General features: G+C 47.8%; 1 protein-coding gene across 1 annotated transcript in view; it reads left to right on the top strand.

The window, feature by feature from the left end:
• Window positions 1-373: 373 nt before the first annotated feature.
• LOC139773581 (C-Maf-inducing protein) overlaps window positions 374-26786 on the top strand; it is a 33485-nt gene continuing 7072 nt past the window's right edge. Inside the window, exons 1-3 of the mRNA XM_071708119.1 lie at window positions 374-1704; window positions 2069-5486; window positions 25938-26123. Of these exons, the coding sequence (XP_071564220.1) occupies window positions 4191-5486; window positions 25938-26123 (1482 nt within the window). The 5' untranslated portion in view covers window positions 374-1704; window positions 2069-4190. The remainder of the gene's footprint in view (window positions 1705-2068; window positions 5487-25937; window positions 26124-26786) is intronic.

The raw sequence follows: 26786 nt of genomic DNA, 5'->3' as shown, positions 1-26786 counted from the left end.
CCCCGAGCGACAGTGAAGGTCTCCCTCGAGACACCTGAAAAAGTCTTATAGACGTCTTTACGGCGTCTTTATCGCGCGGGTTTGATCAGCTTGAACTCGTTACGTTAGCGCGGCCATCGGCAAACGGGGGGCCCGGTACCCCCCCCGGCGAAATCAACTCGTGGCTTCGCGCCTCCGGCTCGGTGCTCCAGAAAGAGAGACAGAAACGGACGAAGGAGGCATTTGGATAAGAAGAGGAACGCGGTAGGCAGGCGTGAAAGCCGGCGGCTTTTCTTCAACACGCATGCCCGCCGCGCCGCGGTCGTCGTCATCGTCGTCGTCGCCGTCGACGTCCGCCTTCATATCGACGAGTCGCCCACGACGGTGCCAGCCAGTGGCCCCACGTCCGTCGGAACAAATCCCTCCGCGTCGTGCCGACGACGAGGATGCGCAGGGGAGAGACGGTGGAGGAGGAGGTGGCGAACAACGACAAGGGAAAACCGGCGGCGGCGGCGGCGGCGAGACCGGAGGCGCGGCCGAGGCGCGCCCGCTCACCTCGGCGTCACTCGGCGGGGCAGCGATCTACGTGACCTGGGCCCACCACGTGTCTCAGTCTCTGACGTCGCGCCCGGTCTGCGACGCGACGCGTCCGGCGTGCGTCCGCAGCGCGATCACCTGCCCTCGACCTCGCGACGCGAATAAAATTAAAGCCGATCGTCGCGGAAGGAGGGAAGATCGTCGGCGGGGAAAGGAGCGGAGGAACGTCGCCCCGCGAGACGTGAACCCGTGGGGACTCGGGTAGCAACGAGACGGCGGAGCGGATCGACGTCGTCGAGGAGACCGCGGCGTTGTCGCGTGGTAGGGGGAGCGGTCGGACGCGCCTCGCGGAGAAGCCGACGCTGCTTGGATACGCGGCTTCCGCGCGCGGAAGGAGCTGAAACGGGACACGTCGCGGTCGTGACGCCGTCGTAAAACCTGGCCCCTGGCCCGGCGGAGGGGTGTCCGCGGGCGGAAACGCGGGGACCGTGTGCGTAGTTCTCCTCGTAGGAAGTGCACGCGGTCGCGTCGTCTTCCGTCGCCGCGCGATAACGGGAGGAGAGGAGAAATGCGGTTACGCGGGTCCGCGGGAAGGCGAGCGTGATTTATTTCGGCACGCGGTAATTTCGGGGCTGCCTGCGAGAGAGAGCGAGAGAGCGAGGAGGCAGCTGGCTCCGGAGGAGGGGATGAACGGACGGTACTCGCGGTCTCGCGGCGCGAGTAAAAGAGAGGCCGCGGGATAGAGCGAGAGTCCGAGAGTTAAAGCCCGCCGCGCCGCTCTTGCGTCAGTGATGCACGCCGCGAGGAAACGGTCTCTTTCGCGAGCTGCGGTGGCGAGTCGCTCTTAAATAAACCGCGATCGCGCGAATGTTGGGAGAATCGTCGCGTGGAAGAACGAACAACGGAAATTCTGCGGGTTCCGCGCGCGGAAGGAGCGAAACGGGACGTCGCGGTCGTGGTCGTGACGCCGTCGTAAAACGTATACGAGTAGAGACGCGCGTAGACGTTTGTGTGCGCGCGTATGTGTGCATGTGTGTGTGTGTGTGTGTGTGTGTGTGTGTGTGTGCGCGCGCGCGCGCGCGCGTGTGCTCTAACGGGACGCGGGACGCAGTAAAAGTACGCGTTCCGATTCCGAAGGCGCGGACTCTGAGCGAATGTGAGACACCAGACAGTCGGCGCCTGTATCTTGTAGGTAGACACAGATTAAAGTATTAAAATTGATCGTGACGTTGCTGCCTTTATCATTGACGTCCGAGGTTTATCGCTCGGCGAAGAAGAGATTGCACAGCGAGCTGCTTCCCGATTTACCCTACAATGCCGGGATAACTGTTTTCGGACGCTGTTCGAGATCAAGCGGCGAAACTCGTCTCCGAGCGTTCGTTCGTGACGCGAAAACACGCTCGGCAGATGTTGACGAGATGACAAAAGGAGATTTCACGGATCATGAAATTTTGTTTACTCCGTACATAGAGGATACATAGAGGACGAAGTACACGGAGTGCATGTTAATTAAGTACGGCGCAATAATAAAAGAAAGGCTTTATCTTCTCAGATTCGGGTCGCCACGGCGGACACGCTCGCGTAATTATCGAAGACAACTTTCGGCCGCGTGCAACGGCGAGTTTCGTAGAGGAATTCGCCGAGGTGAAAGAAGACTGCGCGGTCTGGAATTTACTCTACAATACATACAGTGGAATAATCCGCGCGACGCAGCACGCAGCTGTAAAGACGAAGAAATCGGGCGGCGATAAGGATCGTCGGGGGTACACTATCTAATCGCGGGAATCGCTCACCCGCGTCGTGCACACACAACCGCGATCCGTTTTAATCGGCATGGCGGACGCGCGTCACGAGATTAGTTCCGTAAATCTGCTGACGTCGATCGTCGGGGTATTTGCAGTTTTGCACGCGCGGAGAAACGACGAATCGTTCGGTCAATTCGACTCGGCCGGGCCGAATCTCCTGCCGATCTTCCCCGGCCTTCCGCAAGCTAATCGAAGAACGATGCAATGATGTAACGCGTCGGAAACACCGAGTCCCTGTGTATCTCGCCGAGTTGGTGGACAGCGTTCGTCGATCGTGATCATTCGCGGAGACCGGAAACGGACTGATGATTACGGCAATGTTGTCGCGGTAATAGCCGAGTCCGTGCGAGTTTCATAGTCGTGCTATACGATTTGAGGTTCGCCTGGCGCGATCAACAACAATCAACAAGAAGAAGATTAGAAAAAAAGAAGAAGAAAGGAAGAGAGGAAGCGTCTTCGGCACCGTCCACCGAGCGGACGAGAATCGTCTGGCGAAAGGAGAGACAGCTTCTAGCTGATTCGTGACCGGACGGACCTCGTCAATCGAACGGGGGTTTAAGATTCGGAAGAGTCGATATCCGGCGTACTTTGACGTACACCTAGATTACGCAACGAGAGGCACGAACAAGCGGAGGGCAAACCGTACGTCCGCGAGACGGACGTGCGATAAACCCGCGCGAACTCGCGACTAGTCATCGATCGGCCGCCAGACGCCGCGCGTCGCGACGCCCTCTCCTCGCCTTGCTCTCGGGCGTCCCCACCTGTTCTATCCTCTGTCTCCGGTGTCGTGTCAGACATTTACGTATCACGTCGGAAACACACGCCTAGTTCGCGCTCTCTCCTCGTCCCTTTCTCGCTCTCCATCTCCCCCCTCCGCTCCCGCCTCTCTTTCTTTCTATCACCCCGTCTCTCTCTCTCTTCCATCCTTTCTCCCTCCCCCGTCCGTCTTCTTTCTCCGGATCACCTGCCCAGTGCCCGCTTCGCGGATCCCGCAGATCCCGCTTCCTTCCTTCGGCGCGCGAATAGTCCTGTTGCCGAACAGGCGGGCGTGGATCGCGCGCGTTCCTCCCGCGCCGAACGGTGCACCGCCACCGCGGTGGCTTTGACATCGCCACCGGCAACGCACGAGGTGTTGTCGTCGACGCCGTACTCGCCGTAGGTGGGGAATCAGTACGTCGGCGTCTACCGCGGCGCGCAGACCTCGAGGATGTGTCGTGGCGCGTTCCAACGTGCGCGCAAAAAAAGGATCGACTGAGCTTGGCGTCGAGGCGAGGCACGTTCTCTCTCAGGAATCTCGGGATATCCGGGGATTATTGGAGTGCCTATCCGATTGATCATCTCTTCCCCCGCGATGGTGATTAGTGATTGCCCCGAGGCGCTAAAGTGATCCCTTCGCGTGCGTACGCTCCCCTCGAGCGATCGGACGATTTAACCCCTCCTCCCTCCTCCCGGGGAAGTAGTGGAAGAACGCGCGTGGGAAAATTCGACGGGTGAAATTCGACCTTTCGTTCCGGCACGCGGATTCAGCCCGGTCGATAGATATCGGAGAAGATACGTCGCCGCGCGCGGCGGAGGAACGAGAAGTCTCCCTCGTCGCGGACGCGCGACGGCGACGGGGATTATCGGTCTACGAGGGCGTCAGAAGAGAAGCGGGAAAGTTCAGGCAGAAAAAACAGATAGCGCGTAAACTTCTCTATCCGGTCGCGTCGCCGACACGTTCGTCGTTCGTGCGCGTGCCTGATGTTCGAGACGACCAGAACAGGAAGATACGAGAGAGCTACAACGAGGACGACGCTCACCTCGCTGTCACGTAGACGACTCGTTCGCGTCTTTGTCGTTTTCTAGTCTCTTGCCTACAAATCGCACGAAATGTTTTGCTTCGATTTAAAAAGTCCCTTCACGCGATCGTCGCGTGGCGTCGTGTCCCCCGGGTCGCTGTCGACGGGGAAGGGCAAGTCCTCGCTGACCAGCGCGATCCTGTCGCCCGGCAGGACGTCCAACGCGAGCGAGCGCAACCGACGCGGCTCCGAGGCGGCCAGCGACGGCTCCAACTCCTCGATCAGGTACATCGACCAGGAGGCCTCGATGTCCGGCAGTAGCAGCACGGACACTCTACCGGGTATCCGTGCCGATTACCTCGACCCGGAACCCCTGTCGCCCGGACCGGACGCTCTGACCTCGCCGAGCGGAATAACGGTCGCTTTGAACAGCGACAACGGTATCGGCGAACGGCAGGACGAGAGTAGTCAGACCGAGCGTTGTTTCTTGCCGTCGCCGACGAAGAAGTCGAGCAACAACGGCAGCGGTTGGCGCCGCAAGTTCATGCGTCTCCGCTCCAACGATTCCTCGAGCTTGAACAACGGCGAGACGACTCGCTCCTCCTCGACGTCTCCCTCGCCCCTGAGCGAATCGATAGCGGAGTCCTCGTCCTCGTCGAGGAATCCTCGTACGGACGAGGGGCAGCAGGGCGACAACGCCACGGCGACGACCGTCTCGTCGCCGTCGGTGCAGATCGACGTTACCGGAAGCCCTCAGATAGCCACCGCCTCCGTCGGCGACATCCCGTCTCTGGAGAACGGCTTCAGCGAGGAGGAGAACGACGACGAGGAGAACGAGGGGCAGACTTGTCCGGCGACCGAGACGAAGGGCTCGTCCTTGCCGTGCAGCCCCGCGGCCGCGTCCACCGTCGGCCTGACTTCCTCCACGGTGCCCTATTACGACTTCCTGTCGGTGAACGGCGGCGCGATGCGGCAGGAGACCACCAGCACCAGCTCGCCCCAGCTGTCGTCCGGCGCGAGTTTGCGTTCCAACGTCGAGTCCCCGCCCGCCGACACCTGCAGCTCCTACGGCGAGGACAGCAGCCCGGGCATGGACTCGCTCAAGCCCGAGGGTCTGGACGCGACCGGGTGCCTGCCGGCCGCGAGATCTTGCCCGAATCTGGAGCGACAGAGCGCCGGCTGCTCGTCGGCCAGCGGCTCGTCGAGCCCGAGCCCGAGCCCGGGTCCGGCCGGGCCCCGTTTCAAGCCCCTCGAGGAAGGCGACATACAAGTGTGCTATCTCAATCAAACCCGGACCCTCGTGAAGAAGATCCTGTCCAGCAAGTTCCTCAGGCGCTGGGAGACGCATCATCTCTATCTCAACGACTGCTGCCTGTCCTCCAAGACGGTGAGTGTGACGTTAAATGCATCGCTTTATCGCACGCTTGTGGTAGGACTCTGCGCGTCCGGCGTCGTAAGGTCTCTTGAAACTCGGTTTCTTAAGCTCCACTTAAATCCTGTATATCGAAAAGAAACAATGTTTAACCCCAGAGGAAGGGTCGATCGTATAGGTTTAGGAAAGATCTCATAGATCCCGTCACAGAACAAGAAAAATATTCGGTATTTTTATTCGCAAGTAAAATATCCACTCGTGACAAAGCTGCATAATGTTACAATCGTATAATTAAGTTTAATTCTGCGATTAACGCTAAAGAAAAGTCTCACAACTCCGCTCAAGATCTCTATTCTCGGTCGCTTAGGTCGCTTCCGAGCTCGTTACGTTACCGCGCGTAGGCGTGCCGCGGTGAGTTTCCATCTGTGCATCGTATCACTATCCGGATTACTGGTTACTATATGGTAATCTGCAAACGATAATACGATTGTAACTACTCGACGGTAAATCCTGTCGTCTAACTTTGCCTCGCGGCAGGATTATCGTGCTCGCGATCGACAAATCGATTTCGGATAGACGCACAGCGATGTGTAATTAGAAAACTGCCGCCGCCGCGAGAGAGCGGGGCATAAAGAATTCAGTTATTTCTCGGCTACGAGAAAGCTCGCGGAGCAGCCTGTCTCTGATAGCTCCGAGGACGGCACAGGCGGTTCCGAACTGTTTATTTTGGAAGTGACAGGCAAAGTTTGGAGATGACGAATTTAGACTGGTATACAATCTCACGTGTCGCGTCGTGTCCACTTGGACGTTCCCCGCCGCATAATCCGATCTGCTCGGCTGCTTTTTCGCGTAAAAGACACGTTTATCGTAGTTCGTTATGTAAACTCGCGCCGCCGAAGTATTCGTGCTTCATCATCGCGCGATTCACAGTGTCTTCTTTGACGTAGAGACGTAGGACTTTCAGTAATTGAGAAGCCGAGTCCGCGAAAATAATTTAACGACTACCGCTTTTTATATCTCTATTTTAAATCGAAATAAATCACGTACCACTGCCAGTCGTGTTACGTCGCAATATCTCTCTCTCTCTCTCTCTCTCTCTCTCTCTCTCTCTCTCTCTCTCTCTCTCTCTCTCTCTCTCTCTCTCTCTCTCTCTCTCTCTCTCTCTCTCGGCCACGTAAATTTATTATACTTGTAAATATTTATTGGTGGAAGTGCCGACACTCCGTTAATTAATTTAATCAATCCAAATCATATAATTTATCATTCTTTCTTTATTTCTCCCTTAATTTCTCATAAATAAATCATTATTGCTCGTAAACGAAGAAATGTTAACGAATTTGCAACCGCGGGAGAGTATCGAAAATCGTTAGAGCGCATATGCATTATTCTCGGCCGCTTCGAGTCGCTGGTCGTTCTTCCTGGACTACGATTTCTCGTTATCGGCCGGTTCAGGATGAGCGTCCGTACGTAACACACGAAACCACGTCGGAGATCGGTCAGCTCGGGCAACGACGATTACGCGAGTGTCCGTTCCTCCGCTCCCTCCGTTCGTCCCCGTCCGCGAGTCGCATTGTATCAGAATGCAATCTGCATCGTCAGGGCCTACACAGCGGCGATTTATGGACACGCTATCGCGATGTACTACGGCAAAGAGCACCGGCGGAACCGGGCAGCTGCATCGAAGTGCGACGAACAGGGATCCCTCCTTCTCCCAGCCGGGTGGGTGGTGATGTTACGTAATTGCGAATTTTCCGCTTGCGTGGAAAAGAGGAAGGAAAAGAGAGGGAGAGGAAGAGAGAAATGTCGGTTGGAGAGGAAAAAAAACCCGGCTAAATTCGTTACCTTCAGCTTTCAGCGGGCAATCACGAAGTTCGATGCCGATTGCCTGATTACGGAACCGCCGCCGCCGCCGCTGCGCCCCATGCTCCGCGAAATGCAATTTATCGTTTCGCTTTGTAGAAGAGCGTGCTCCGAGAACGCGGAGTGGCACTTGATACACTTTGCCGACGTGATTGATTCTATTTCCGTAGCGCTGCATTTACCCTTCGACAAGATTCCAAGACTGTACTCCCGTCTGATAAACGCATGATAGTATATTTTTTAAATAAATTTTTCGACGTTCTTTGTCGCGCCGGGCCGCGATTATCTCGCTGACGTATATTAGCGTTGTAAAAAAAATTCGCACGGTTCGCCTTGCGTCTGCGTCTCCTTCTGTTTTCGCGGCGCGATAACAGAAATTATTTGCATATGCGCAAAAAGAGTGCGCGTGCACGAAACCCCTTCGTAAACCTTGCATTCCTCCGATGACATCACTCATTTGGACGTCTTCGTGACTGCGCGCTCCCTCCATTGGAAAAAGGAAAATTGGACTCCGCGAAATTAGAAACTCTCCTTTTCAGAATTTTTCATTGTACTCCGAGGTGCCTCTCTTTGCACACGTTCAGAGATACGCATATGTATGATGCAATATTCAGATATTCTAGACGCGACAGTTATCGCGATGACCGATACTAATAACCGTCCAAGTAATAACAATAGCGATAACAATATCAGGGTAACATGTGACGTAATGTACGCGATATACGTCGTGATAACAGGTAGAACCCGATATCGATAGAAGACGATACTGGCCGTATCGGATATCTTCACAGAAAGGAAAAGAAAAGAATTTGCACCTTGACGATACGACAAGGACGGCTCGCCTCGTCATCGATAAAACCTCGCGATCGTACGTTTAACATTCCGTATGACAATTCGACCGAGTCGAATTCTTAAATTAATCATTCGCGAGCGCATTCGGTATTTGCGCGACAGAGGCATTCCAGACGCGAAGCTTGCGCTATTTTTTTTTCTTCGTCGTCGCGAAGAATCGTCGAATTATGTTAATTTGCCGATCATCCCGTTGCTCATGCGAGTCAATGTTTGATTGGCTCGAGCCGTGCGTCAGTTACGTGAAATTCGGGTGAAATGACGATGACGACAGACAGGGGAGAGACAGAGAAAGAGAGAGAAAGAGGAGACTAAAGAGAAGGAAAAGAGAGAAACACGCGCAAGTTGATTGTCAATTCTACTCGCTATGGTTAATCGAGCGAACAACCGATAAGAGAGTCGCGATTTTTCTGACGCACTCGAACGAAACTTGAAAAAGATCGGCCCCCTCGATGTACCGCGGAACCGTTTTGCTTGCTCGGTATCGGATGCCATTAATATCGTGTCACTCGATACCCTTTCTTTCTCTCCTCGTGCCCAGTATTAATATTTAGATAATATCAGATGCGAATTCGTCGATGCCGAAAATATTCAACGTAAGGTCGATCCGCACTCATTTCGCGCGTTCATTTGCGCCAGACGCGTTATAATTGACGTACAAGCCGAAAACGAAGGCAACGATCTATATATATATGTAGAACGCACAAAGTGACAGTGGGTATATTTAAGGTTTAATTGTACAAATGCTATTTGTACAAATAAGGTGCTTTTATTAGCATCGGATCCACGTCAAGAGCGCAATTAATATGCTATTGCGCGGAATATCGAAGTCTAATATCGAAGTCACGGCGAAAATAAGCAGAGACAGCCCCGATATCTCACGGTAATTTGCATAAATACACGAGGGCGTGAATATTTTAAGGAATTTATTCGTTTTCCTATCGATTTTTCCATCATCATTTCGTCGTATATATCTGGCTGATTAACCGCAAAATAATTAACGAAACGATTTTTATACCGACGACCGTAATTCCTGGCGAACGTTGATAGCGCGCGATGTAACATTCATTAGAGAGATCCCGAACCATTAGTATTGCCGACACGCGGCTCATTAATAAAGCATCGGTAAACCGAGGCATGTTAATCCGACTAACTGGAATTTAGTGCCTATTTGGCAGAGAGTAAAGAGAGGTCGAGAGGGTATTTCACAATAAAGGCGGCAGCCAATCTGCTTCAACGTTGCGCGCAGCAAAGTTAAAGATTCAAGCGATTTAACCGTGATTGAGCTGTATCTACAGACCGCCCATCTGTTCAGCAATAAAGAGGATTCACCTTCTCAGATTATCCTTCCGTACTTTTTTCCGCCGTACTTCGGCGAGCGAGCAAACGTTGCGATGAAACCGTAAGACGAAATATACTATGATTTCTTTTATCTAAATAATAAAAAATTGCGATAGGGATAGAGATTACTTCTAACACGCAATAGCGGTATATATAATTCATAAATATTTATATTCGTTCTTATCTCTCTCTCTTTCTTTCTTGCTTTCGCGTGGCGTGGTTTTATATATTTCGTCATTTTTATACATTATATTTTTCTGCTGATTGAGGCTGTCGAATAACGCAACATTTTTCTATTTTTTTCTAACGAACGTCATCGAAACATTTCTTCCTTATGGAAATAACAGAAATTTTATTTTTAGCGGGAACAGTAGTCGGGCGACGTCACAGAGGGTTCCAGGAATATACGATTATTGCGTTGGATATTATTTTTATTTAAATGTATATTTCGTTACTATATGTATACACGTGCATATACGCGGTGTTTCGCGCGCCCGGCAGGATGCGACCCCACGCATATATGCGATAAATTAATTCCGCGGAATTTCGTGAGAACATCCGACGAGGGTTTATTATGTGCCCGTGTTCGCGCACGGCGAAATTTCGCGGTTGTAATCTATACGCATATACATATATGTACTACGCGTATGTGTCGCGCGTGGGAGCCCGCGATATTTTCGTACTAATGCAGCTTTTGTTCGGTAACAAAACGTTCGTTAAACCGGACGTATAACGAATAAACTATATGACGCGAAACGTATTTTTAGAAGACCGATCGCTATTTAGGTCGGCCACGCGTCTGATAATTCGGCGTCAAGTATCTCGCTTTTGTCTCGCCATTTCCTATGCGCAAGCATATCACGGGAAACGTACGCGACTAACGCGACGCATCCGTTTCTCTTCTGCTTCTTTTTTTCCTTTTTTTTTTAAACAATTTGCTACATATACGTGCGCTTCGCGATATTTTTATATTAGTACGACAGAGACATGTGCGATACGTAAGGACATATTATTAGAAATGTTATCGGATAACGTAAACTTAGCTTCGCGCCCTTGTACACTTTATTTCACTCATTTACTTCAATTCGCTAAACTGCGCTTGTACTGATTCGGGAAATTCCAGTTATTGTCGCTTCAATTAACAAATTTTGCTACGCGATACGGCGACATTCTCGTAAAGACGCGTTCGTTCGTATTCATACACGCTCGTTTTCTTGAATCCGGACTTTGCAGTAGTATAGTGAATTATGTCAGTGAGATAAAATTCAAATGGATTACTCAAACGAAATACAATATAATTAAATTATAATTAATATAATATATAATATAATTATATTAATATTATATAATTGAATTATACATATGTAATATAATCAAAATTAAATAATTATATACGTTCTAAAAGATAATATTAAGGAATTTTATCGATGTGTAACAGCACACATTCGAATATCATTTAGTTCTCGTGCGGAAATGACGCGCGGGACCGCGTCTCCGATAGGACGGCAAAGTCGCTTTATCGAGGCGACTTCGTGAATTACGGAGTATTAGTCACACCGGTATTATGCGTCGATAGCCTGCAATTTTATTCACGGACAGATAACGCGTAACTATGTTCGCGGGAAGCCGCCAGACGCGCGCACACGCGATGCTTTCGCGAGCGCGAGGCGGTGGCGGCGAAGGACGCTCGTAACGGTTTCGCCGTACGCTCGCTGATGCAATTATTTTTCTCCTATTGCACGGGGAAATTATCGTCGATTTTTAACGACCGTGCCGTTGCTCCGCGACCGCGCAGGATCGCCGTAATAACCAGCGGTCGCTTTTTCATCGCTTTTTCTCTCGCACTGCGCGACGAATCGTAAATTCCGCGTATTATTACCCCCCATTGATCGAATAAAAATCGCGAATTGACCGAACGACGAATGTTTCACGTGTCGTCTTTCACTCTATTTCGCTCGGACGAATCTTTAACCGCTCGTGCAATTTACGATAAAATTATGCTTGACACCACGAAGAAATCGTTTGGACATTGAAACGCCGCTCGCTTTTCGTAAAGCGATTGTTACTGTTGATGGTTATCGTTCCGGGTATGGAATTAAATACGCGGAATTATAGCGATGAAGATCACTCGTGCTTGAGAGAATGTATTTACAGCATGCGGAACAATGTTCTGTGCTTTTGTGAAACAGCGAGTGTATCAATAATGCAAAATAGGTACGATAATGCGCGAAATTTTGTTATTTCTACGCACGTGTTGTGCATATCACATTACGGAAAATTGGAAATACGATATGTTATAATAGAATTTATCCGCGAAATAACGCGGGGCGAGATTGTATTCGCGCGCGCGCGAGGTATTAACGCGAAACAGACGTTGCACGTTGCACGTCGAGCACGATTGAAAAAGGACGAGAAACGGCTGGCTTTGAACGTCGCACCTCGCGCTGTATGTACTTTATTCTGGCCTTTTTCTCTTTTATAAAAAAAAATGCGCATATGTAATAACAAGTTTACGTCGGAATGAATAAGCGATAAACAAAATTGTATTGTGTGACGCACTAGAGTGTCAGTGCCTGTGCGCGGCTCTGACGCACCTGGAGTTCGGCGAAAAGTCGAACGGTAATTGAAACGGATCGCAATACTCGTGATCCTGCCATCGCAAGACGGCGACGGCTGCAGGAATGAAGGAACTTGCGAGAGCCTGGCACATCAAAGTACCATTTGATACGCGGGTATTTGATTGCTCGGATTCATTTGGGGATGCACTTTGAAGATCGCGGAACTTGGAATTAAAACGTTTCGATATAAGAGAAATAATGGAAGAAAGCAAGAAAGAATCTGCGAGAGTCTTGTATATCAGCTTAATTTTTATTTCTTAATATTTATCTTTAATATTATATTATATATTTAATTTAGATTTATTTAGGAAAGCCCTTGAAAGAATACGAACTTGAATCAGTTGTATATACGCTTCTCGGTACGTTATACAAAATAATAAGAAGAAATCGATTGCGCTGGCTACGTTGTGATTGAATGCGTTATTGCCGCGTTAAATCGAGGCTGTAAACCGTCGGGGCGGCTCCTTTAACCGCGCGGCTTTTGGCATTTACGCGCTCCATTTATTGCCGTGGCATAAACTGAGGATGGGCAGGAAACTCGTCTTGGGTAACACGCGATGCCATTAGATATATTATTACGTGACGCAGGAGTGAAGTGTTTCTCGCGACGCAAATACTGCTAATGGCCGACCGGTGTTCGCCGATGGACGACGGGCGCAATTAACACCATTTCAATTGGGCGAAGCAAACAACGTAATACAGCGGCCGATACCGCGGCGATGTCATTATGTCCACGTCGGATCATCTTCGGTTCGCGGGACGAGAGAACTAGGGTGAGAAGTTCCTTCGTCTGTGTGTCGCGGGCGATCGAGAAGAATTACGTGCGGAATCCCAGTACATTAAATTCATAATGGCATCATGATGAGAGTTTTATGCTCTACCTGGAATCATGTCGCACGTTAATGACGGTGATGGCTTGCTTTTCGTTGAATGCCACATGTGTGTGATGCCACCCTCGCGTCAATAGTATTCGGTGAACGATGCGGCGAAGCTGCTGATCACAAACGATTCTTTTTCATCGCGCGTTTGAGTTGCTTCTATGGAATTGAGTTGCTGTCCCTCTCTGTCACGCAACAATGCCAGGCGTTCGAATGTCGCGTTTGATACTAATATCTCTGATACCAATATAATAAATGTATTTCAGACAGGTATATTTATCCCCTCGTTATATTATATTTCTCGATATAATATCTTCCGTTTCAGAATGTACGTGTCTGCGTGAAGGGGAAGACCTTTATCGCGAAGTCGATTTCAAAACGGGGCCATCCGCCTCGAAACCTTTGGAAAATATTGCGTACAGCCGTTCTACGTACGCTCGATTGATCAAACGGTCGTACTTTAGTTAGTTAGCTAAACTTAACTTCGAGCTCTGACGATATAACTCAATGAACGAACTGATTCGAAACAGACAGACAGATTTAGTCGGCGGATTATTTTCAGTTCTGCCGTGACGCGATATGAAGGACCGAGATCGATAGCACGCCACGGTAAGTGAAACCTGACAAGGCGGGAAAACTGAAAATACAATAATAAATTATTCACGGAATCGCGCGGATCTTCGTACTCTCGTAGTTCGTACTTTGCGCACAAACGCGCGACCGTCCTTTTTCAGTCAAGTCTCCGCTCGCGCAGTTGCTATTTGTGATTTGCAATTTCATTGAATCTACGCATACACATATGCGAGCTAAAATAATATGATGTTGCGTCAATGCGGAATCAAAGTTACATTAGCATATCCTTCACACGCATGAACCCGTCATGCGTATTTATCTGACTACTGACTGATTAAAATTAGAAGCGTTATCTTCAAAGGGGAATCCATAAGAAATATTATAACAGGGGAAATCGAATATTGAAAAATACAATTGAACATTGCGTAAATATTACAAACGCGTCCGCGGAGATCGGATTTGCAAGAACGGTGCTCTCTCCCGCATTACGTAAATATATAGCATCGTACAACTACGGTTGTTCCATAAATAAGACTGCGACCATTGTAATCGGTCGAGACGGTTAATCAGTTTCTAAAAATGGCCGAGGCGACGTGACGTTTGTTTAAGTTATCTGCATTTCGCGCAGCGATTTGAATAAGAAAACCGAGGGGAGCGAAAACCGAGCGGCGCGGCGCGGCGCGGCGCGACGCGTTCTCTCGCGCTTCTTGCGCGACGCTGAAAAATTTCGCGGCCGCCGACGACGCGCGGCATCGATAACCGTCCGCTCGATGACGATGATTAGCGCATATTTATGCGGAGATGCGATAAATAACATACGCGTATGTACATTAATCTGTCCGCTCGCGGATAGTGAAAATACTTTTTAATAGCGCCCGAGAAAAAGCCGCGACTTTCGCGTGCGTTTGCTCGTAAATCGTCGCGGACGCGCAGTCATGCTTTCTGCTCGTTCACACACGTTATTAACACTGCGCGGACACGGTGGGCCTTTTAAGGCACAGTCGATTTTTCATTTATGATTCCTACGGGAGAATAGGAAAAAAATTGCAACAGTTCCGGCCTATATGTAAGTACAGAAATCACTTTTTGAAACCTTAAAGATGATACATGAATTTTTATAGATTTTTTTGTAACACAGAAGCGCTTTCAAAAACCCTTTGGACTTAAAAGTCCCAGGGTGTCCGCGCAAGTGTTATGCAGCAACAGCGATCTGTATAGCAATAAAGATCCATCGGCGTGTCATTTGACGTGTCTGTATAAGTGAATTCATTACGCACCGCGGTCATTACACGCGGGTAATTGAGGCGTAATTAATCTAATTCGTCTATATTTATCACCAGCGGATGATCGAGTAATTGCGGTTCAAGGATCCGTTATTATATTGTTCCAAGCTCACTCCGGGATGCACGATCATTACGTGCGTAAATAGTTCTAGATTGCAGTTTATACGTGTGCATACAAGTACAAAGAACCATTGACGTAAACGTGTTAACGTCTGATATTTACCTTGTTCCCGTTAAATAAAACGGCGTGGATCAGCGACGTTGTAAATCTCGCGTAGCTCTACGGGATGCGCTCGTCAGAACTGTAAAAAGGCGGATATTATCCACGCGCGGGAGCAGCCCGCGCCATCGTAAAGATTATACTGTCCGACGAAGATTGTAGGGAAACCCAGCGGGTTTTTCAGCCGGATACAAGCGCGGACGATCGGTCGCATTGTCAAGTGTTTTGTCGCTCGAGAAATAGCTATTATATGTACGATTACAATGTCCGTAGCGTATCGTTATTTCATCTTTTTTCTGCCATTGAGTTTCGATCGTTATTATCGCCATGCATATTAATCGCGAAGTTAACGCGCCGGATCGGATTGCGAAACGACAGAGTCACTCTCTTGCGCCGCGCATACAACACCGGCTAAGTCCTGAGCGTAATCAAATGCAAATTGCGACGCGTTAAATGCATTTTTCCTTCGAGCGCCTCGCTCGCTTTCGCGTGCCAAGCAAAACACGTGAACAGCCGCCGCGCGCGTCTCTTCGGGCCGATCGGAAAGGAGGAAGAGAAGATAAAGAAAGAGGCTGAGCGGGACGAGAGAGCGTGATTGTGAAAAATGCGTTGCGCGGATTAATCTTGGCGACGAAAGTCGTGTTATTATCGATTCGAGCCGAACGGAGACCATAAGTACTTTGAAAGTTACGGGGTTAAAATCCTTGCCGTATCGCGCACAGCGCGTTTTCTGTCCACGCACAAACCACGCGATGACGCACGCGAATACCCAAATCTCCGTCGAATGAGGTTCACGCCGGGGTTCGGCCTCTGACCTCTTCACATAATCGATACGCGCGACCGAAGCGTACGCGAAATATATCGTAGGCAACGTGTCTCTTTTTCCTGCGAAGGAAAATCCGGAAGGAGATCGACAAGACAAATCGCGGCTAGTGATACACGACAGCGGCGGTGTTTCGGCGCACGTGTATACGTATACATATTCCAGGATTACCAGCTGTCCCTTTAAATCACAGCCTCTTTGGTCAGATCGAAGACGATTTTTCCCAGAAGAACGTGGGAGGTTATTGACCGCACAGTACAGTTTCCGTATATCATTGTCTATAGCTAAACGTCCCCAATAAAAATTCTATCAGGAATCCCGTCGGCTGAGGAATACGATCTTGCCAGGATTTTTCTCTCTTGAAGCTCCGTACGCCAAGAAGAGCCCATTATCTTCAATCGTTCGGAAACTGCAGGTGCCTCGAGGACACACGATCTCTCGTCGAGAAGAAATCTTTTCCGGATCAACTGGGAGAATTTACGGCGTGGAAGAGGAGGATAGTTTCGGGACAGAGAACGAACGAATCGGCACGAGCGAGTCGAATGTTGCGGGCGCGGTTCTCTCCATACGAGCGTGCGCGTGCGTGCGTACGAGTGTGCGAGCGAGCGAGCGAGTGAGCGTTCGTGCGTGCACGCGTGCCTGTGTACGAGCGTGTGTTCCGTTGACGTCAAAGCTGACCCTGGGCTATGTGTTCGAGCAGAACGGTCGCTTCGCTCCTCGCGCCTAACGCCGTGTAAAATACCGGTCGCCGTCTCGTTTTTCGTGGCCTTCGAACAACATCGGGCGAGAATCCCTTAGCGAGGAACGACGGGAGCAGAAGCGGCTCCTGCGAACGAAGGAGCAGCCGTAGAGAGAGGCGCGGGGGACGTGGCGGAATGTATAATAGCCCCGTGAGAAATCTTTGGAGAATTCTGATTAATTGCCGGCTTCGATCCACAACCGGAATTGAGTGGTACGTAAGTAAGTGGAGGATGTCAAAATGAGGACGTAAGAATGTAATTAAGCGAATGATTCATTTATTTTCGACGGATCTCTCTGCGGGCACTTAGACGATTCTGACGCGAAGCTCTTCCGGGTGAGCTCACGATCAACTTGAAAAATCATTTGCTTTTAAGAATAATCAAGTACCTATACCTACCGAGTATTTTACGTAATCGACAATTCGCAGATAATCGAGGGAGGAAAATGGAAGAATAAGAAGATAGAAGGCATAATATCGCGCCTAATAAAGGAATCCGAAAAAAGGAAAAGAAGAAAAAGAAGCCGTCGTTGTGTAAATAGGTTGCTAGACGACCGGAGGCCTTGGCACGTCACCGAAATCTCTCTCCTCGCGGTGGTGAATGATGGAACTGTTAGGATTTGAATCGCTGAGGCATGAACGACACGCCAGAACGCCTATATCGTTGATGGAAGCGTGGGGATTTCCGAGTCGAAAGCGAAGTGGCTTCTTCTCGGAACGTTCTGATCCTACGTCTTCCAGCCGCGAGACGGATTCTTTCAATTCTTTTCAAATTGTCGATAAGAAAAAAAGTACGAGCAATGAGAAAGAAGTCGTGCAATTACGACCCGTACCGCGAAGAGGTCGCAGTGGAATATCCCCTGTAATTAGATGCCGCACATGCAGATCGCTGCGCGTGTAATTTAAACCCCGGTAATGAGGCGGCGAGTACCTTAAGGTATCAGAGATAATGAGACGCGGTGACTCGGTAGACTAAATCGCTTTCACGGCTAGGTTGGCCGACGGGGAAGATCGCAGTTCGCGTAGGTAGAACACGGTCGCGGAATTTCAACGGCATCCTCAATTAGCGGCTGCAGAAGTGCCGTGGAATAACGACGACCTAGCGCGGATCTCACTTGTGGGCAAATAGCGGCAGAATGCGAGCAAACACGAGACGCGTATGTGCGTTCGAGTCCGTCCTTTTGCCTCTCGACGGCTTACGAGTCTTACGACGAAGACGCGAACTCGGCCTTCATCGCCTACCCGCTCGCGGGGTTCGTGGAAACGTATGAATTTCTGGAATGTAGTTCTGAAACTCGTTAAACTCGAAAATGAAAAAAGGAACGAATTAGCTTTAAAAGTTAATATCCCGTGGGAGGGACCGCGTTACTCGAAGCCCCCGGGGTAGTTAACTACTACAAAACTCGCGTAGCGTAACGTAAACTTTTTTTTTTACACGAGAATACCGATGTGCCGTTGCTGCGAATTTTTAAGTGTGCAACGTTACGTAAGCTACGTCTGAACGGTCTTTACCACTTTTTGCCCTTCTTGAATTTCTTTTTATTTTTCCTTTTAAGGGGACGGATGACGTAAATCTATAAAAACTCTGCGATTCACGCCGTTTCCTATTCTATGCAAATCTCGCGTGACAATTAATTTTTCACGACATTTAACGCGACGCGCGCTCGCGTGTGCGGGATATATCGCGTCCTTCCCGCTGGGTAACTGGAACAAAGTGCGGCACATAAAACAATCGCGGAGATGCGGAGCGCGCTAGCTTTTACGGCAGCCGTAAAAATATAAGCTCGTTTTCGTGCCTCTTGGAACTTGAAAGAGAAGCGTCGTAAAAGCAGCCGTCTCTCGCGTCTAACGCGGCGTTCCGTTCGGCAGGCAGCAGGCGCAAACGTTTGCGTTTGGCGCGACTTTGGGAGCAGAAGTGGAGCGCGTTGAAAAATTTCAGCCGATATTCAGATTCTGGCCGGGAAGTCTCACTATATTTCTCCGCGTAGCCATTAAGAGGTAATTCCGCGTGCAATTCGAGATTGCTATCCCTTAGTCACACGTAATGGATTTTTGTGCGAATAGAAAATTTATCGAGAGAGAAAGAGAGAATAAGTTATATGTTTAAAGCGATACATCAGAGGTAATTTATTGCGTTTCGTATTTCAATTACGATTCGTAATTGAACGTAAACGCGTTTACGTTTATCGCACTGACGTACCCGATCGAACCTATTAAGCGACGCATATGCAATAAAGGTTAATGAGAAAACCTGATTCTACTATTATCTAGCGCTATGTAAATCGTATGCTATTAGAACGGAAAGATGTATCATGAAAATTTGCACAAGAAGAATGCTTGACACTTGATAGATGTCGACGTGTGACGTATGACGTATGACGTAAGTCCGCAGTGCTACAAGTTAATTAATAAAGATAAGCGATTAACTTGACGAGCGTATTCAATAGATAGATAGATAAAGTAAGAGAAAGAGAGAGAGGGGGGAGAGGGCGGGAGGAAAGCAGACCGCTTTAAATTAAAATAAATTAAATACGAGCGCCGACTCCGCCTGATTACTCATTGTAGGCCGCTCAAAGTCGAAATCTGAAACGATTCGATCTGAATTTATAGTCCGCTATTCATTATCGGCGAGTCAAAACGGAAACGAATTTAATTCAGCGATTGCCAGCGCGGCTGCGGAAATCTCTCGGCTACATCGGGTTACATCGGATCTACAAACGAAACGCGATGTAATCTCGTCGTAATGAATAATTTTCGAGCGCTAGCTGACATCAGCACGAAAACGTCAATCAAACTTCGTCACGGTATAGAGATCTCGCTGTCACGATGCAACATACGCTATTCGCGACAACGCCAACGGGAGTAGCCGTGATTGCGTACACGAGAATGAATCGGGGAGATATTCGCGGTATCTACTGCACGTATATACGTGTGTGAGGACAGTTGAAGGATTAATCCTGAATAAATATTCTCGCTTATGGACCGTCACGGACGGGAGGAAGGATAAATTATCCCGTATATGCGTCACATCCAGCTCGTTTTTACTGGATGAAGCCGGACAAGCGCATTCCGCGTCGGGCGAAAGGAGAGTTAAAAAAGTCCTCCGTCTTTTTCTCTCCTTTTCGCAGCGCGATGGTTCCACCGTTACGTGAGGCTACAGGAATTAATATTTCGGCGGAGAAGGAAATGTCACCGACAGCCCAGGCTCTCCGGCTGCCAATACACGCCTTCACGTCGCGGTCCCCCGTCGACTCGAATCAACCGGCGTATTTTAACGTCAATTTAACGAAATTGCTCGACCGCGAGGGCGCCGAGTTTTCCAGGATTTCCTCGAACGTCCATCTCAATATTAGCTCTCTATAGCAATATAAATCGCTGGTTAAAAACTCTCATATCTACGGTTATTTTTCTCAAAACCAGAATTTTTCCTGTATATCTAGATTTCTCCGAATTCGAGGAAATTCTTTCGAAAATAATTGCCGCATGTCGATCTTATGACGTCGCTATTGAATTCGCTCGAACATCTGGTGTCACATTTTGATAAGGACGTTTAAAATGACTCATGTTAAAAGTACGCGCCGTACATATTTCTTGCGAAATTTACTGACTTCCGAGCGAGTTTACTTGACTCGTTATGTCGTAATAAAAAGCGATTGCTATCAGTTTGAACTAATACGTGTAATATAAGTGCTAATACATTTTCTCGCTCTTTCGCGTTTCGTTATCGCGAGTATTTTATGTATTTACGAAAGAACCGATAGACGTATATCGCATGTATGATGCGTTTAAAATGCGGTACGGATATCGCACGTATGATAAAATATCCCGCAATCTCTGATCTCGTAAAAATTTTCGCGACTCGCCGTACGTCACCCCGCTTGGGAAAACTGTTTGTGCGCCACCAATCTTTCTGGGGATATTTCGAATCGCAATCTGCTATCGTTCGCCAACAATCGATTCATTTCGCCGCTGGTCTCGTTTATCTTGTATTGTTTTCGTCGGCGCGATTGGGCCGGCGACGATGCTTTTACGGGCGAGGATATTTTTAGATCCGCGCCCGATGTGTTTTACGGCCGGTTCTACATCCTCTCCGCGGCGAGTCTACTGATTTATCCGACGGACCAAAAGACATTTTGTAAGCGAAACCTTTCTCCTAGCGTACGTCACAAATTATTTTCAGAATTAGTGAAGAGTGGAGAGAAAGAAAGTTGCCCCGGAAGTGACAGTTTTGAAATATTCCTTTGTGGAAGGGAAATAAGGGAAATACGCTCGAATTACTTTTCAGAGCAAAATATTGTATTTTATTTTTGAGAGTCCGCGTAATGTATAAAGGGTCTATAAAGTAACGTGCAAAAGCACTTGCATCCGCATCGGATTCGCGTTTCCGGTGTTTCCGTTGAAGATTGGAGATTGGACGTCGCCAGTCGCCACGCATGTACGACGTGACGTAGACACGTGCGTCTCGCGATTTTGAGAGAATGAAGGAATATGTTAAACAACGTGAATCGATAAATTTGCGACAATACTGTAGCGGGCGGGTTTCGTTCGTTTTTGCGCTATAAACAAGTTATTTGTCAAATGCACGACTCACGGCTCGAAACTAAAGACACCGAGATCAACGACCTCGGAAATTGTGACGACGTCAGAAATAATCAACGAACGAAAATACCGATCGTGTTTAATTCCGTTATATTAAGACAAGGAGGAGGAAGAGGAGGAGGAGGAGGAAGAGCGCTTTATATATAAACCTGCTTATTATTGATGCGAAAAATATAATTATCTTTTTAGAATTAAATATTCGAAATAAGGGAATTATGATTGTTCGGCACAATCGCTTTATGCGTAACGATAGCTTCTTAAAGATCTTCGAAATATTAATCGTTATTAAAATAAAACATTTAATTTTATCGAGAGATCGAGAGATGATACTTTTATCATACCAATATAATAAATTTTAATTATCGAGATTACTCTCGGTACTCTCGTTTTATGTATCACATCTCGTTATTAATATCGACATCTCCTTCGACATCTGCAGGCGCAAAGCCGCGTAACGTTGCATAACGTTTATAATCGATAGGTGACGAGGAACCCATAGCGATGCGTTACGATATCGTGCGGGTCGCGCCATATACCTCGTATGTTACGTGACAAATTGGCCACGTGCAATTTTGCGGCACGTGTCCGCGATGTCTCTGCCTTCCCTTTATATGTAATTGGACGTTTTGTCGTGATACTAAATCGAAAGAATTTCTGCTACAGAAATGCATCACGCGGCGGAGCGGGCAGACAACGACACAAAGTGAGAGATTTCGTGTCGTAACATTATATTATATTTCCGCTATATTTTCCGCGGAGACGAGCCGGCGCGAACGTCATTCCTCCTAACGTTTTTTTCTCTTCTTTTGACCTCGTCGCTTTATGCAAGCCGATAAAAAATTGTAATAACGGAAAATTTTCAATAATATACAATGTAACCAAAAGAATGAAGGTATAAATTCACCGACCAACTCGGAATAGACGTTTCGTCGATCGATACTAGATTCGGGCCTGACTGTAACATTTTTGCTGGCACCGAATGGAGAATTATTGGTGAAATTCAACATCGGTTTTCATCGTTGCTTTACAAATTCTACACGGCGCTTCTAAGGTATTTTATTTTCCGGCGCGTTGAACGTTTGTAATGATCGTCGCTTATACGCGATGCGCTTATAAGATAATGCGATGCCATTTATTGTAAGTGGCGACACAAAGGCGATATGCCATATGCCTGCCTTCGTCCCTTTTTCCATATGTAACGCACGATCGCTCGACACGCTGACCGCCGATCTGCAATTGCAGAATCGCGCCGGAAGCGTCGCGAATCGCGAACTCGTGACACGAATCGCCGGCGTTTCATGGCATTTAAACAATCGCAATTCGGTTCAAACGCAATTACGAATGCGACAACGTCAGCCTGGCCTGTGCGTGATAATGAGCGGCTCGTCGCGCTTACGTCCCGTTCGACCAATGCAATCGCAGCCTCGAATTATGTAATTGCGTGTCGCGCGGACGCAAAAAATAGATATCGCGAATAAAAAAAGCTGATTCCGGCGCCGAAAATAAAACGATCGTGTGTACATAATGTGTTTGCAGGTATCCAATGACGGGTCGTTGAGGGATTTACGCTTCGGTTACCAGCGTGACTGCGGAATCGAGTTTTTCGCGTATAGAGTACATCTCAAATTGCACGTATAATTCCCCGTTTACGAACCGACCAGTACAGTGCAGCGAAAAGAGAATTACAGGCAGGCCGCGCTCGTATCGTTCACAGGCCTGCAGCTTTATTAATCATTTTACGCATTGATGTTCGATATCCTTGATAGCGTCGCGCGTGTACATTCCGATATAATGTTATCCATCGTTCTTAATTAGAGGAGCTCGCGTATACGCGCGGCGCCCGCGCCGGCTTTTCGTCGCGCACGAAACGTGCGATTTGAACGGCGGTATAAGCCGAGAGAGAGAAGATTGCGGAGCCGCGGGAATAATAGCCGCACCTGTGCATCAAGTTATTATTACGGATATACGCGAAATTTAGCTATTCTCGGAATTAAGTAATGGGCGCAGTCGTTTCGTTATCGTTTACGTCACGCATGAATATGCACGGTGCATGCATATGCATGGCAGTCTCCGTAGCACAGATGCATAAAAAGAGCGTGAAGCCGTTTACAAAAGATGACCTTGGAATCGAAAGATACGGCGAAAAAAAAAGTTGCACATTATTCACGTCGTGCGCCCTTTGTAACGGCGAACGCCCGCAGCGCGCTGCGCGGCGGACCGTCTTTTTTTTCTTTTACTTACTTTTAGCGCATCGCGCATAAATGCCACATCCTCGCCGTAAACAACGAAACTTAAAACTTATTTAATCGGTGATATGCATAAAGTCCTAATAAACGCGGGCCAAACGTAAAAGGGATATTTATTCATGAAATACAGCTCATTTGCCGCACGCAAGCGAATTTTATTCATCATTTAATTATTCAGCTATATTATTTAACAGCACGCACAACTACGTCCGATTTGCAGACCCGGGGCTCGTCGGGCAAACAAAGTAAATCATTCTCTGATCCACATCTAATGCATACGAGGAGTCTGCCATTCCTCGCCGCGGAGCGTGATTCCTTTTCTCTCTGCAATCTCTGTATTTGAGAGCGCTTATCATATATTTATATGATAAAGTGCGCGGCATTGAGGGGGCGCGGATCACGCAGCTCCTCAATGATTTATTCGCTTCTCTTCCACCTCGCTCGCGTTCCCTTTTGCCGCGCGATCGTACCTTTTTCCGGTCGGATCGGGTTTTCGAGGAGTTTAACCGCGCAAATTAACACGCACTTCCGATCGCGAACGAAATTGGGATCGGGCCACGCGCTCTCTTTCGCATATTGCGCGAATTCCAGCGCGATCGGCGGCTCTTGTTTCGCTCGCATAGCATCGCTTTCGGCCGCGTTTAGCGAAGGGGATGCAGTGCCCCAGATTCGGTCGAGTCTGCTCCAACAGTCGTTCAACCCTCGGCCTAGATTCCCGGCACCCCGCGCTGACGTCATTCACTATTCCACACGCAGGTGCTCGCGTCTCTGTGTGCGCTGGTCGCCGATATTACGTTTACACGTGGCCACGCGAATGCGTATTCACACGACACACACACACACACACACACACACACACACACACACACACACACACACACACATGTACATGCATACATGCACAAGGTACCGCGTCATCCCTCGCGCTGCAGTCTCAGAACACGAGACACCGCCGAAGTGATGCGCGAACCAGGGCGCATTGTCCTCGTCAGGCTGTATTATGCAACTTCTCCCTCGATTCACCGCGTCCCTTTTTCACCCTCCCTCTTTTCCCTCTTCATCTCTCCTTCTCGCGTCTTTGCCAAGTCGGCTTTTTTGTTACCATGGCCAGAGAGAGAAATAGAGATTCGCTGGTATCGCTTTATACATTCATACACCTCGTTACGGCAAGTATGATTGCGTCATTTCTAAAGGCCGATCTGTGTGCGCGTCGAAAGTCTGGAAAACTACCTCAGAGGCTTAATATTAAGCTGTTGCAAAAAAAAAAGAAAACAGAAATTCGTCGTGTTTGCCGAAGCTGAAAACGAAATCGCGCGGCGATTTTTGTATAAATTAAAATAGCGATTATCGATTTCAGTACAGTAGTACACCTTTAATCATTTAGAACGGAACTCTCTCTTTTCTTCTTAAATCAGTAATTGTGTAAGAAATGTAAATCAGTAATTTGAAAGAAGAAATCGAATGAACTTAATAATAATTCGCCGTTCTTTCCTGAATCGTAATTCGAACTATAATGTGCAGTTTGTGCGCTGGTTAATTTTAATTTCGCTGTAAAGAAATTTGCGTGACATTTTTTCATTTGGTTATCGGTTATCGGTATAATGACTTTTTGCGGAATAATTGCAGATATTACATATGAGAGATTCTTATTATCTGCCTCACGTGAACGAACTTATGTAATCGATAGATGACGTTCATTTGTCGAGTTCATACGTCAAACGACAATAATAATCCGCGATTATGTCCGACATAAATCGGGAAAATGATTGATGATCGATGTGCATATAATAGATTCCTTTTGATTGTGTTTTTCCACAATGAAACGCGAAAAGCCATTTCGATTTATGACAAGTCACTGGATTATAATCTTATTACAATTTCTCTCCGTCTCCTTTTTTCGTAGAATGTAATTACCACGGGTTTTTTTTGCCAATTGTAAAATAATTCTCGATAATGAATACGAAATAATTCTGACGCAGATAAATTAATGACAGATTAATAAAATTAATGACAGATTATTTTTAGCTCAGCTTGAGCATAAAAATAATCGCTTGATTATATAATAAGCGAAACCGCTAACTGGACCGATTATCATACGTAATTAATTTTACTGTTTTTGTTATGCTTATTAATAATATATCGACGTTATATATTAACTATTTATATATTATAAATATATCAGGATACATTATATATCCTGATGTATGGAAATCGAGTTATTTCTACATGTTGTGGAGATTTTACGTGCGTATTAGCACTTTGCATAATAAAGTCTTTTTTTAATGGTAACGAGCTCAAAATAGCTTATAACACTTTTAATCCGATTATAGTCGTTAGTGATATCATTATTTGATTACAACGCTTTTTAAAGAAAGCCATCAAATTTTTTTTCAACTTCCTTCATGATCTCTGAATTTCCTTTATTCGTCTCTTTTAGCTGACGGGTTTTCTTCAGCAACCTGTTCCGTACAGCAGCATGTCGGAGGTCCGGAAGTATGTTGTCGCTAGGTGGGACCCCGCGTATAAGAACTGCCTCAGCATCGTCCTACCAGACGGTTCGCTTCTTCTGCAAGCCAATAACGCTTACACGAGGGACCAGTGGTACCACTCGATATTATGGAAGGTAAATTATCATTTATTATTTAAGAAAAATCATTATCGTTTATTATTGTCCATTTTAATTAATTATTTCCATCAACGCAGTAGTTTTAAACGTAAAAGATTTTGAAGAATAAGAATCAGATATAAAATGCGAATATCGTCGGAACTGACTGGATTTAACGTTCATATTTTATTGCTTGGCCACGTTGTGAGATTCATCACTGCTTGTTTACTGTGTTAATAGCGATAAAAAAGTGATGGACTTTTGAACAATTTTTAAGTTTTTAAGCTAACAATAGAGCATTGTGTTTACCCATCTTTCGAATGGCGTTTTTCGAGCGGAGAACGATCGATGCCGTTCATGCCGCGAATGCGAACGCTGATACCAAATATTTTTTAAAATATCGGCCTTCCACAATGCCTGACGTGGCACCGGCAGAGAACGGCAGAGCAAACATAGGCGTTATTAACGCCCGACAATGTGAGGCTGGAGCAGAAGGAAGTGATAACGGCGCGAGAGAGGCGAACGTTCCCGATCGTCCTCGACCGGATCAAATCTCCCGGATACGTCAGTGTTTTATGGAGGTTGCCGCGAGCGGTTTAATATCCGGCCGGGAAATTAATCAGCCTCTCGTCGTGGCCGCGCGACGAGTAAATCGCAGCGATCGGGCCGACCATAAAGATT

Source organism: Temnothorax nylanderi, unplaced genomic scaffold (genome assembly GCF_030848795.1).
Source record: "Temnothorax nylanderi isolate EJ_2023f unplaced genomic scaffold, tnyl_v1.0 TNYL_tig0004_pilon, whole genome shotgun sequence".
Lineage (NCBI taxonomy): Eukaryota > Metazoa > Arthropoda > Insecta > Hymenoptera > Formicidae > Temnothorax > Temnothorax nylanderi.
The sequence above is the reverse complement of the archived record's forward strand: the minus strand, read 5'-3'. Positions and strand labels throughout refer to the sequence as shown.